Raw genomic sequence first — 14,889 nt, forward strand, 5'->3', positions numbered from 1 at the left:
GTGTTGAAGAATGTGTGTGTGGAACAGAAACGGGGAACGTATGTGACAGGACTGTGTGTGTGTGTGTGTGTGTGTGTGTGTGTGTGTGTGTGTGTGTGTGTGTGTGTGTGTGTGTGTGTGTGTGTGTGGTGTGTGTGTGTGTGTGTGTGTGTGTGTGTGTGTGTGTGTGTGTGTGTGTGTGTGTGTGTGTGTGTGTGTGTGTGTGTGTGTGACGAAGGTAACATATGGACCAAACCTGCTGCCACCAGCAATATCAGGCAGTAGTCAACCATGTCTAACTGGTCGCTCTTATCAGGGGTTCATAGCACCACTGTATTTCATGTGAATTATCCACAGTCTTTAATATAATGAAGGTTGTATCATTACTGATGCTGAGTGAGTCCTTTTAAACCCTGCGCTCTAAGCCCTACAATAGGTTACTTTCATATAGGTTTCATTGAAAATCCTGCCCCCACTGATATGACTTAAATGTGACAAAAAGCTTCAATCTCTTTTTCTGCGGAGGAGGCAGAAGACGGAGGCATGAATCCGATCAAACTGACACGATGTAGTACAAATGTGATTACACGCTGCTCAGTGTAAAGCAGCTGATGACAGTGAGGCAAAGAGGAAACTTCAAGCAAATAAATGAGTGGGAAGCACACAGGAGAAGAGAGGAATGGGAGAGGAGATGGGAGAAAAGGAGGAGAAATTATGAGGGGAAATGAGAAGTGAGCCAAGAAATTGGAAAAGCAATAGGAGAGGACACAAGCTGAGAAAAAGAGAAATGGAGGAAAGGTTGGGAAGAGAGGCACAAAAGGGACAAGGAGAGGGGATACAATAAGATCAAAGTAGCAAAGAAGCGATTGAGTGAAACAAAGAGAAGATGTAGGAAAAGATCTAGTACGATAGCGACACCGTAGCATACCCCACGCACGCTGCTGTATCATAGTATCATCATTATGAATAAAACAGGACGGGTGTTTTGTGTGATGCTGAAGCAGTTTGCAGCGCTAAGAGTGAAGAGCATCAAAGCATGAAATCAGAGAAGAGGTCGTGATGCAGCTCAGCGCTCCCACGGCTCTCAGGGGGCTCCTCAGATGTGACAGGACAGAAAACACTGCACCAGGGCCTTCCCCTTCCTCCCCCTCTTCCCTCACATCCTCTCACCCTATCTTGCAATTACTCAACTCTCCTCCTTCATTACCTTTTTCTCTATTTTATAACCCCCCTCTAACATCCCTCATTTATTTATCTCCTTGCGTTTGTGATGTATAAATATTCATTTTTGATCTCCCATTAGTTCCCCAGTGGCTGCTTTAGCTACACCAAAAAGAGATTAAATGTATTTGTTATATTTTAATCTGGGAATTAGATTTAGCTCCTGGTCCGGTGTGTGTGTGTTCGTGTATGATTGTGGCAGTGTTTTACTCCATGTCTTATTCCTTGGAATTTGTCTTGCGTTTATAGAGAGCTTGTGACTGCTGAATATTAACCATTCCTGGAGATGTGTTTTGACATCTCAGCGGAGTGTCATGGGGCAAAACCTTTTGCTTCTGCCTGAGATGTCTCCTGACACCCTGTCATTCTCTGATGGTGCTCAGAGTCTATATGGGTCATCAAGTCAAAACTCAGCTGGATTTCACACTCGTACGGTGACAAGTCTGCACCGGTTGGCATCCATTCAAGTTTTTGTTTTACTTCTGACGCATCTTATCAGTGCATTAAACAGTGTACATTCCTCCTGTTTAAAGATGACCATTAACACTGAACAAAATGTTGAGCTCAAGTCTATTGATTCACTCCTTCTATGTAGTCTGCAGGCTTCAGAAAAGACCTACATTTACAGTATAGCCCCACTAAATCAATGACATGGCAGTAATGGGTGATAGCACTCAGGAAAGGGGTTTAATTAAATACAATATTCTGGTTGAAGCTTTTGTGGTCCAACCTTATCATTTCCAATTGGCGCAGTATTGACCGATGGACTGTAGCCTGAGCATTAGTCTGATGAAAGGTTCAAACAGAAATGGTTTATGGTAACCATCCACTAGAAAAGGGGCGGGAACCTTTTTCCTCTCAAGGGCCATTTACATTTTTACAACATCCTCTGAGGGCCGTAAAAATGATTGAACTCAACCTCTGCTTAAAAAAACTAAGATCACAGCCCATTCATTTCGCCTTTCTTTCATGTTGTGCAAAGAAAAAGCAACTTCTTAATCCAGATATATTTGACTCGCGCATGCATTCAAGTGCACGGTTGTGGCATGATCACCAAAACAGAATTATATATGGACACAAGATGTGTGCAAATGTATTTAGTATCCTATCCATGTGAACATGATTTAAGTAGGGGGTGGACCTCACCTCCTCGAGGGGGGTCCGGGGGCATGCTCCCCCGGGAAGAATTTTTAAGTTAAAAGCATCAATCTGTTGCACTTTGAGAGCAAAATTAAGAGATCTATGGATACATCTCTCAACATCCAGATTTTCTCTTTCTTTATGGATATTTTACAAATCACTCCCCTTTTAAAATATATTCTTGTTTATTAATAACAACTTTTTTTTACTATCATATAGTATTTTATACCTGTTTACTTTATTCTCAATTTTTTTTATAACTATAATGATCATATAAAGATGTGCCTTCTACTGGTTGTAGAAAAAGCTTCTTATATTCGTTAGCATAGCTAGCTAACCAGATGCTAATAACAACAAAGTTATTGACTGTATGATCAGTATGACAGATGAACAGATCGCCACTGGGCTTTCAACTAAAGACACAGCCACACAAAAACTGCGGCATGTGTACGGCTCCTTATGCGTATTGCAATTTTTTAAGTGCCGGAGCGACGTTCTGGTGCTCTCCGGCAGAACTACACCCCTGTCAGACGAGAAATGACACGTTTGGCTCGTGTTGTGTTGTGTTGAAGGACCCTGACCTTGAAGTTCAAGGTCAGGGTCATATAGGTTGAAAATGAAACCTATCATATAGGTTTCATTGAAAATGAAACCTATATGAAAGTAAACAGGCACTCGCTTGTTTAATTCTTTTGCGGTCTAGATTTCTTTATTTTATTTTTTTTGCGTGTGTTTATAAATTACCTCGAGAGCCGCATCAAATGGTCTCGTGGACCGTATACGGCCCGGAGGCCAGAGGTTCCCCACCCCTGCACTAGAAGCACAGAGGAAAAAATGACACCACATGCACACTTTTTGTTACAGTGGTGATGTATAGTGAAAATATTATGGCAAAGACACGTATAACTTAATAACACCCCAGCACATTTTATTGATAGAAGAAAAAAAAACATAACTGCTTATCAATAATCCTAACCTTGAAAGGCACATGAGTTTAAGTCTGAACTCAGGGTTGTCAATCCTTTGTTACCTTTATAAACACTACAAATCCAACACAGGGATCAAATTGTTAGTATAGAACTGTAAAATAAAGGTACTCCCTGGGGGTTTTCACATGTCACTCAGCCTGGGTCAAAAACAATGTCAGAAAAGATAATGATGCCTGGACGCAGTATTTATTTGCTCACCTTACTTGCTTCGGATTTCTGACAGATTTTGAGATACATTTTTTTTGCGTTGTATTTTGAAGATCTGTTTAATTTGATACTGTCCAAAGTTTACCAAAGAAAAATATTTGTGTAATCCAATGAGGAGATGCATGTGAAGAATAATGTAAGACTCTAGGGTATTATATGTAATTCCTCTATCTAAAAAAAAGGGGGAAAAATGCACAGTAGGGGAAAGAAGCTGCCTATACCTATACCTACCTATATTTTCTATGCAGTCGGATTTGTGTTGATGTGTAAAAATGCTAATACCATGATTTCTGTTTCCATTAGAGTATGAAACAAACTGCCCTGATAATGCTAACGGGGCTAGTATTTTTACTTACAGCAAAACCTAGCTGCTAATAATAATAATAGGTTTGTGTAGAATGTCTCATCATCAGTGTGCGTCCATTTCATCAGTGTGACTTTGAAGGGCTTTTTAACCTCAGGTTTTGCTGCAGTGTAGTGACTGCTTGGTTCCAGTCCAAAAGCTTCATAAAATGTGACGGCATCATTCTGACATCACACTGAAGGTGAACTGTGACTCATTATCACATGACAAAGAAATTCCTCTTGGGGAAAAAGACACAAGGTTGCTATGAAACATGTACCATAACTTTATGACATGACAGCTTAATGCCACACAAACTACCTTTTGGTGTTTTGGTGATGAGACTGACCTCATAAGTCTGTGCTATTTTGGGATTTTATCACACTTTTGTTCATTACTTTCCTCTCTGCTGGTGCGGGCACTGCTGACGTCATGTGCAGCAAGTCTGACAGAACAACGCCAATAAATTCATTACGTAATGGACCGTCCTGTGAGGGATGTAGTTAACTGTTTTATTGCTCTGTTTGTTAAGGGTATTAAAGACACAGAAATCTGACGTTCTTTTTGTTCTGTCTGTTGTGCTAGTTTCTCTGTGACACAAACCAAAAAAACTTTTTATTGTTTTGTATGGAAAGTTGAGTGCTGAAACTAAATAAAAAAGCCTCTGGATGTTTGGATGCATGACAATTAAATGGGTGGCCAGTGGGTGTTTCCCTCTGCCCTGTGTATCTATCCTCTTCTTAATGAAGCAGAAGTGAACTGTGCATAGACTGAAGACTTCCGTTAAATTTAGAATTGAATTTATGGTACCTTCGGGCAAGTATCTAGATGGCTGCCAAATGTGACAGATAGCCGGGTTTTGACCCCTGAAGCGAGAGAGTCAAACAGATATCTGCTCACAGCAGAGGAGCAGAGACCTGACTGCAGACATTACAGAAAGGAAATGCATCTCGCTATTAAGATTATTGTAATGGGATGAACAAAGTGTCCCTACGGCTGAGGCATATCACTAAATATATGACTGCAACTTTTACATTCTCTTCTTTGTGTTGGGAACTATGAATACAAATATCCTCTCTTAACCAGGTGTCTGTATTTGTCTGATATGGATGAAGACAAAACATTGCTTTAATATTATCAAGGAACAGCAACTTCAAAACATACATTTCTGTAACATTTTTATATTCCATTTTGTTTTGCAATGCTCATAGTGTTATACTCATCCTATAGTTATAATACATTATATTGTGATTATAAGTTACTTTGTTTGCTTTAAGTGAAGTGCAACAAATTATATTTACATCTATGCAAGAACAACACGAAACAACTTAATTTTTCCTTCACTACCATTTAGACTACTAAGAGTATCTTAAAGGTAGGTAAGTTTGAGAAACCGGCTCGAGATCGCTAGAATTTGAAAATACACAACAGGAGAAAATCTGCCACTTCCTTACAGAGCCCCTCCTCCAACACACACGAACGCGCACATGACCAATGAGGGCACGAGATAAGTTTGTGCACAGATGGAAGGCTGACAGGCAGGTAGGCCATCCAGTTATTTTAGCCGGGCCGGCTAAAATGATTGGTCGTGCTTTTTACAGTATTACGGCTTCCACAGATGACATTTTTTTATGGATTTTTTGTCAAAGCACTTAAGATATTCATTGCTATCGGGATGTTAAGAGCATTCCATGGAATATAACAAAAAGTGTATGAGCCGGTTTCTCAAACCTACCTACCCTACCTTTAATATAACAATGCAGTGCATTTAAATACGGATTGTAATGCAATACAATGTATTACAACAATGGACAATTTAAAACACTATCATTATTGCAAAAAAGCAATTATGTAGTATTCAATTCATTGACCTTAATTCATAATAAAGTGTTTTATATAAATCATTAAGTATATTGTGTTTTTACAACTATAATTATACTGTGCTGTAAGTAGATTAAAGTGTGTTAAAGGCATATCTATAATGCATTGAAGACATGGGTGTTATAGAAAGTGTTAAGCAGACGATGCATGTCCATGAAGGATGCTCACCACCACGCAGTGCCACACAGACTAAAGCAGTAATGATGGGCTGCTCTCCACAGAGCACAATCATGATGATCAGTAAGAGAAATCAATGTTGTTTTGTTGGAGCATTGATCCCATTTGTGATGAGAGAAATTAAAAGAGACCCGAGTGCCCCTTTGTGAAGTCAGCCTGCATTATCGTTCACATTTGTCTCCCCATTGATCAGAGCCTGTTTTACACACTGTATTTACTTGTCAACGTGAGAGAGTGTTACCGGGGCCCTAGGGTTTTCAAACAGGGTATCAGGTTCATTGTCTATAGTCCGTGGCAGTGCTCCAATTGGTAGCATCTACTGTAGCAGGACCCCTAATATTCATTTAGAAATGGTACAGTAATCTAATTACCGCAGATGTATAGGTCTATGTATCTTTGGGAATGTGTGTGTTTAAATGATTTAGACTGATATAGCAATTACATCTAAGAGCAGTCTATTTCTCCCTTTTTTAAATGGCATCCCCATCTATAAGTGTATCATAACATCCCATATGTCATTTAACTAACTGCCTGGTTAAAATTCAGCGGCGCAAACTTAATGTTGCTCCATTTTTTAGTTTGACACTTCACCGTTTGCCAGCAGTGGCACATTTAGAGGACACATTTCCTGAAATAGTTATTGGCTAAGAGTCAGTACTACTTACACTTTACTACTTAGAGTGAAACATTAACGTTTTATTCCTATTCACTTAAATGAGAATCATATTTTTGGTGAATGGTGATATAATACAAGTTTAAAAAGGTAAAGATATTAGCTGCAGCAGAGAACTTTCTGAGCCATGTTAAAGAATTTATAATCAACATTTGACATAACTGTAACAAAGAGACATATTGGGCATATGTGAGGTGGCCAGTAACATGACTCCAAAATAATATTTATGATGCTCGATATATAGATAATCAGATGTTTGCTATGTTTTTCATGGTAATAATATATCAGTGCTGTGTTCACAGTTTGTTTGTCTTGCTCCCTGTTGGCCAAACAAATATCATGTATTGCAGAATGAATGATGTCCCCAAAGAGCTTTGTTAAGATAATCTAGCAAATCACACAGAAAAGTGCAGGAGGTGATTCAGATAAATCCTAATGAGAAGACTGGCACTCAGATAATCCTCATTAAGTGACTAATAAGAGACTTCCTAAACATTGGCAATACCAAAACATACAACCTCATAAACATATGCACAAGAAGACATGTGAGGTATTGTATTTCAAGGCAAATAAAAACCATATCCTTCTCCCCTCCTATTTTCCAGGCAGTGTGGTTTACCTGGGGATGATGGTTGGAGCGTTCTTCTGGGGAGGAATGTCTGACAAAGTGGGCCGCAGACAATGCCTCCTCATCTGCATGTCCACCAACGGCTTCTTCGCCTTCCTGTCCTCTTTTGTCCAGGGATACGGCTTGTTCCTTGTTTGTCGTATCTTTGCAGGCTTCGGGTAAGTTTCTGGAAAAAGTCCAGGTCATTCTTGGGTTGATGAGGACGGCAAGTTTAATTCATTTCTGAAATATCAGGTCAAATATTTACACTAAGGCAGCTCAAAAAATCTCCTTCTGTGGGAACGCTATGTTTGCATTATCTGAATATCTACAGCATACTGTATGTTCAAATGTGCATCAGGGCTAAAGCAGTGATTGGACAGAAACTAGGAGTGTTTATATAGGCCTGTCTATCTATTTTTCCTTATACTGCCAAGACTTCGTAGTTTCTGACTTTTCTTTTTCTGTAGAGGGTTCACTATAGATCTGTCTGTCTTTCACAATGTACATTTATCATTCCTGCAGAGCAGAGCAGTAAAGGCTATAACAAGCTAAAGTGTAAGATGTCATAGCCAGAGACAAGACATTTCAATATACAGTTTTTCAATCTTCGTAAAATCTGTTAAATAACCAGATTGTGTCTGAGTGTGTAATGATGAAAACTCCACCAGAGACAGACTGTGTGTCCTCTTACTACATTGAAACATGGTGGAGATGGTGATTTATCATATCCTCTTCTTTGACAGAGTAACTGTCCCTTTAAGAGCTAATTCAGTAATTGCATCTGTGCCGTTCCCTAGAGACCTCCAGAGTAATTGAAAAGGTTGTTCAAACTGCCAATACGACCTGCGCCTCTGAATCATGAGAAACTGGCTCTGAGGATGTTATTTGTATTAAGTTCGAGGAGAGAAATATGCTTAGTCGTGCTTAAATGTTGCTGACTTGGTCTCCTTTGATGATTTAGCAATGAAGCCTCTGTTTTTTCTATTAAAATGGAAAACAATCCAGAAAACACTTTAAAGGCTGAATAACAATTTTTACATTTAATCCAATTACAATATTTGTTTGGCAGTGTTTGATTTGTTATGCTTGACCAAAAATAGGTCACAATCATGAATGCAAAAGGGAATAAATAAATACTAATAAAGTTAACTTTCTGTCCTGGTTTCTGCCTTACTCCCACTAATGTTCCCATTTTCTCTGGTTCTTGCAGGATAGGAGGTGCTGTGCCCATCGTTTTCTCCTTCTTTTCAGAGGTGTTGTCCAGGGAGAAAAGAGGAGAGCACCTCAGCTGGTTGTGTATGTTCTGGATGATCGGAGAGATATATGCCTCCGCTATGGCCTGGGCCATCATACCACACTATGGTGAGTGTATCGGTCAGAAAATATAGTAATACTGCAGCTTTCAAGGCTTGTGCTTTCTACAGAAAAGGAAAACAGGGCAATCATGAGTTGTATACAAGTTGTATCAAGTAAAGGCCGTAACAGGATTAAGTTTGGCATATAACAAGCTTGGCAATGTGACTTTATGCGAAGCTCCTGACTACAGGTTAGACAACTGTAAGGCTTCCCTGTTACTGTGGGTTGAGGTGCTAGTTTTCTCTGCTATGGGAATCAATCATCTAATGGCTGTGAGTGGCTGCAGGCTGTGAGAAGCAGAGGTTAACCTCTTAAGCACGGCGGTCCCCCCATTGGACCCCTCCCACCGTTTTTTTTTCGAGATAATGTCTCAGGGCTTCTTAACATTTATGAAACTATTAATGTGTAGCACCAGATTAACGGGAAGAATCTCAGCTAACTGAAGATATTAACCATTTTTGCCAAAACAAAACACAAGTCTCATAAGAAGCGTCTAAATGACCCCTGAGCGAAAAAATTCTAACGCACTGCGGCACACAATTCAAGATAAAAATACCCTTATTACTTATCGTAGCTGCACATACAATATAGCCGATTAAAGCTGAGACTCCACTGATTATTTAGGTATAGTATCATCACTGAGCGATCCGAACTTGCGACAGGGGAAGCAAACACAGACATCACAACACGTACCTTTACGGAGCTTTTACGGCAGATCGTCTCACCGTAGCTGTCAATTAGGTCAAAAGACGTGTTCAATGGCATTAAAACGGAAAAAAAAAATGCTACAACTGTTGATCCATAGGTCGATAATGTACCTGTGCCTTTGAAAAAATTATTTATAATCCATAATTCCATTTTTTATGTAAAAATCGGAGCGGAAAAGTTAGCTGCTAATGGTAGCCACCAGAGTGTATGCAGCTTCCGGTTTTGGTAACGCATCACTCTCACTCCTTATAGAGTGGTGAAGTCACGCCCATCTACTTCCGGTCCATGGGACCTTATTTCGGAAAAATAATGTATTGAAGTCAATGGAGAGAGAAAACGTATTTTTCGATCCCGTTTGAATTGTGTCATGAATTACACATATGATGTTTGTCAATCTTAAAAAATCATTTCCATGTCAAAAAAGTCACAGTTTGTCGTAAAACTGTTGAAATATAAGACTATGAAAAATACGCAACTAGAAAGACTACAAATCCCAGAGTCGCGTAAGTGATGTCACAATTGTTTTCCTCCACTAAAATAGAGATAGCTAAGGCCCCGGCTCCACGAGGACAAATACGGCAAAACGCATCGGAGTAACGCAAATGCAACCGCAAAAAACCTTCCGTCCCCACGCAATATACACCGGATTGTGTCAAGCTCCACGAGACGGCTCCGTTTACATCCAAACGCTGGAAAAGCTGCAGTACATATGCCGAACCTGTACGTGGCGCTGTAACTTCCTCCACAAAAGCAGCAACTTCCTCCACAAAAGCAGCGAAGAAGAATGGTTGTCATGGCTGCACTTCTGTGTATTCTCCGCGGTGGGGGCCGACAGAACCGGGCAGAGTTTTTCGCCGGTCAGCGTGTGTTAAAGTTTAAATCTTCCGGACAAAATTATAAAAGTGCCGGTCAAAGGTCTTCATTGTTATTTATTGAGCTTTAAAACAAATGAATAACGACGATATATAATGATATATAATCATCAAATACACGGAGCCTGTCTCTTTTTCCTCTCTTCTGACAGCGTCAGTGTCTGTCTCATGCAGCAGCTGATCCTGTAATGAGTGACCCGACAGTAAAAATGAACATATTTATAACTAGTTTAGGTAGTTTGAGAGGTAATTAAAATAGCTAAGGGTGATGATCTGACTTGAAGTGTGTGTTTTGCTCCCGCTGCATCACAGCGGCAGGAGCTGCGTGTCTCCGTCCTGTCAGATTAGACTTCACTCGCGTTTATGTCCATATCGAGATAAAGATAAATAATCTGAATTCAAGGAGGAGCTCCTGTAGATGTTGCACAAAGAACTGTAGCATGGTCAGTAGCGACTGGAGCACGATAGCAACCCTGCGGGGGAGAGGCGGGGCTATGAAAACGAATGACCGTATAGGCGACTCCACGGCCCCGTTGGACCCCCCAGAGCGCTCCGTTCCCAGATCTATCCACCTTTGGACCCGTTGTCGTTTGCGGGGTCTGTTTCTACGTTTCCCTTACGGCGTTGTCGAGCTTAGAGGGCTATACGCATGAGAAATATGCGGATTCAACCCGTTTTCGTCCTCGTGGAGCCGGGGCCTCAGATAAGATAACGCCATATAGATAGAATCTATCTATATGGCGCTGGCTAAGATAAGATAACTTTAACAAGATGCCTGTGTGCTTAGTACCAGGTTGTTATCATACCAGCAATGGGTCTTGCTCGTTCTTTCGCTTCCCGTCTGATGAAAGGACCAGGAGTGGCTTGATCAAGTTAGCTACCTAGCTAGTAGCTAGCACGTTAGTTAGCATTACAGCCTTGTCATTTTTATTAGCCTTAACATGAAGTAACATTAAGTAACCCAAAATGTTAAACAGTAAGAGTAGTAGTCATATTTCGTGAACCCTTTGAAGAGTACTGTCACCGGTGTGATCATTCTATAATACACAATTTAAGCCCGGGGGAGAAATGCTAACGCTAACGCTAGCGATCTTTTCTACTTCATGCTATCTGCACAAATGGTTGACATTAAACATGAAAACGACCAGGCAGTTCAGAGAGAATCAAAGGAAGGCAGGCAGGCAGCTTTGCATGACATTCTTCTGGACGTGTTTCATTGTGGTGATAGTGAGGGTAGTCAATCGTTTTGTTGACAAGACAGTAGTGACGGCCATCTTGGTGACGTGTGTTGTTGACCAGAGATGTAGTTCATTGAGCGTTTCACACAAACAAATGTGTTACTTCACAGTTTTACGACACATTTTTTTTTTTTTTACTTGCAAAATTATCTTTTAAATTGACAAACATCATATGTGTAATTCGTGGCACAATTCAAACGGGATCGAAAGATAATCTTTCTCTCTCCATTGACTTCAATACATAATTTTTCCGAAATAAGGTCCCATGGAGGTCCACCGGAAGGGGAGGGAATTCGCCTCTCTATTTGTTAACGTTTTGGTGTGTATATAACTTTCCCTCGATCCCTCGATCCCAGAAGTGGGTGTTTTTGGCTAAATCTCTCTAAAAAGGTCAAATTTCACTTGTTTTGCATCAATCTTGATACAGGGTACTTATATGTTGTACTTTGGATTCTTAAAGCTTTTAGTCTACTAACCCATCATCCAAGGGTAGTTTTCACTATAAGTAAAAAAGAATTTTTTGACGGACACTATCATTTACAGTTTCTTACTATGTAAAATCTGAATATTCTTTAAAATAAAAAACATCTATATTGATTCTGACTTTTCTACATCCAACTCACAGGTTTATCATTACTTTGAGAATAAAGATTATTAATTTAACCCTTTTAGAAGGGAAGATATGGTCATTTGTTCTGGGAATGTCATTTTCGAGCCTGAGACCTGAAAAACAGGCTCAGGGCTTAACAGGTTAAGGGATTAACATACGCATGGATACCACAGAGCAGATGCATGGGTCAGGGTGTGCCTGTGGGGGAGAGAGAGCTGTGATTTATGACAATACCGCATCAGCTGCACTCGTCATGAAAAGAAACATAAAGAAGGGAATTAGATTTCGTCCTCTCCTTTTCTCCTACCCTTATTCCTTAAACTTCTTTCCTGTTATTTTTAACCTGCTGTCCCTTCCTTTTACTGCCCCCCTCTCATCCTGGATTGTACTCATCTCATCTCTCTGACTAACTCTGTCCTTCCTTTTATTACCTCTCCTCTCTCGCAGCTCTCTGTCTCGGCAGTGTTCTTCTTGATCAAGCATAATTAGGTTTTTCTCCTTGCTCTAATAGGACAAAGCTACAGCTAGCGGTGATTTATGACCAGACCATGCTTTAGCCAAGCTGTGACGTCATTGGGAGAGAGACAATGTGTGTGTGTGTGTGTGTGTGTGTGTGTGTGTGTGTGTGTGTGTGTGTGTGTGTGTGTGTGTGTGTGTGTGTGTGTGTGTGTGTGTGTGTGTGTGTGTGTGTGTGTGTGTGTGGGGGGGGGTGCTATTGATGATGACAGGTCTTCTTCAAGGGAAATTGAAGGCAATAACATCTGACATTGTAAGAGGTCCTCTGAGTTAACACACACAAACTGGCACAAGGGACCAAGCGAAAGGTTAATCATGGAGTTTCCCATTAAGGACTTCTCAGTTACTTAAATAGATGCATACACACATGCACTAATGCACACACAGCTGTATATCTGCTCACATGGCTGAAGGACTCAAATAACCCTCTGAAACCAGAACGAGTCTTCACGAGGAAACTCTGCTGTCAGATCTGGTGATATTGTATTGAAGGGATGGTAGTGGCCTTACTTTGCTCTTATTCTCTCTGACACTCACTAACACTCTGCCTCTCTTTCTCTCAGTGGGAACTACGTGTCTCGCATACATACTCCAGCGCTCACCAGTGGTTTTTATGTTTTCCCTAAAGTGCTGCAGTGCCTGCCACCAACAGCACTACAGTGTGTGGGCCCAAATGCCTCCTGCAGAGATACCTTTATGTCTTTGCGGGAAGACATAAAGGTATCAGTGATGGGTTATGATACGAGTGCCTCAACACTGGTGTTTAATACACCATTACGGCTCTCATTTATCCACCTAATGTCTTCTAAAAAAACCCTGTCAGACTCACAGCTGGGGTCCTGAAGGAGGTCTGCTCAGCACAGATCCCCATCACACTGCAGAGAGAGTTTGAGTAGTTTCATCGCTGCCAAGAAAGCCCACCACGATAGCAACCCCATTACACAGTGCTGAGATCTACAGATCAAAGATTAAATACCCCCCGGAGGACTTCACATCGTGGTCAATTAAATGGTACTCCTCTGCTAGTACTACATAATGCCTTTCAAGCAGACTAAGGAATGATATCTTTATATATACTTTCTGCAAACCATGATAGCACTTTTACATGTGTAAAAAGGTATGCATCTGAAGCCAAAAGCATGTTAGCTTAGCTTATAGCATAAACACATAACAGGTGGAAACAGCAAAATGTCAAAGTTCTATTTTAACTTAAACTAAATATGCCTTTTCTGGCATATATCTATCTATCTATCTATCTATCTATCCATCTATCCATCTATCCATCCATCCATCTATCCATCCATCCATCCATCCATCCATCCATCCATCCATCTATCTATCTATCTATCTATCTATCTATCTATCTATCTATCTATCTATCTATCTATCTATCTATCTATCTATCTATCTATCTATCTATCTATCTATCTATCTATCTATCTATCTATCTATCTATCTCTCTCTCTCTCTCTACAGTATCAAGGCATGGGTGAGTGTAGCACTGCTGAGTCAGTCATCCATAGATCTAGTCAATTATATACATAATCCCTGTAATGAGATTTCCAATGGTATGGGTGAAACAGTAACCCTGAGGGGCAGGAAGCCGTGCTACATTTCTGTAGAAAAGGCAATCACTGCTGAACAACGCCTTCCCTCCTTTTTCTCTGTTACTCTGCCTCTTCCTCTCTCACTTTATTCTACATTTGCACTTCCTACTCTGAATCACTCCAGACACACTCAAACACAGACACAGAGAAGAGCAGGGGGATAAATAAAAGTGACTCAGAGAAATCGGGAATACACACAGGCTCCAAGTTATGACTCCTACTGTCAAGGGAAAGACACCTTGAAAGTGAAACCCAATCACATGGAGACATTTCCATCCCTCTTCTGGGATGCGTTTCTGACACTTATCGACTTACAGACGCCCACTTCCTATGGCAATAGTTGTTTTTAGCAGTTGATATGCATTGCTTTCAAAGCCGGATTTTTAATATGCTGTGAGATTAATTCCAAGCAGCCTTTTCCTGGCATAACCATTAGCGTTAACCCCCTCCCACCCCCTGACTCCCCTCCTACGCTTGTTGATAGATAATGGTGCTATTCCCTTTGGAGCGGCATCGCATGAAGCACGATCTGTTGAGAAACGTGGGAGGTCACGACTGACACAGCAACCCCTTTCCAAAAAATCCCCAAATGAAGTCAATGAGAGCATAAAACACAGAGCTACACATACATTGTACATTAGGGATAGCATTTCCTGCCATCACTGTATTTAAATACTTAAAGGGGACCTATCATGCAAAATGCACTTTCGTACGTCTTTTATACATGAATATGTGTCCCCGGTGTTCCAGGGAACTCACCAA

At 40.6% G+C, this 14,889-nt stretch overlaps 1 protein-coding gene across 1 annotated transcript in view; it reads left to right on the top strand.

Moving 5' to 3' along the window:
• sv2ca (synaptic vesicle glycoprotein 2Ca) overlaps nucleotides 1-14,889 on the top strand; it is a 32,266-nt gene that overhangs the window by 12,018 nt on the left and 5,359 nt on the right. Inside the window, exons 3-4 of the mRNA XM_034122343.1 lie at nucleotides 7,216-7,396; nucleotides 8,431-8,582. Coding sequence (XP_033978234.1) covers nucleotides 7,216-7,396; nucleotides 8,431-8,582 — 333 coding nt within the window. The remainder of the gene's footprint in view (nucleotides 1-7,215; nucleotides 7,397-8,430; nucleotides 8,583-14,889) is intronic.

The sequence above is a fragment of the Trematomus bernacchii genome, unplaced genomic scaffold (assembly GCF_902827165.1).
Source record: "Trematomus bernacchii unplaced genomic scaffold, fTreBer1.1, whole genome shotgun sequence".
NCBI classification, from domain to species: Eukaryota; Metazoa; Chordata; class Actinopteri; order Perciformes; family Nototheniidae; genus Trematomus; species Trematomus bernacchii.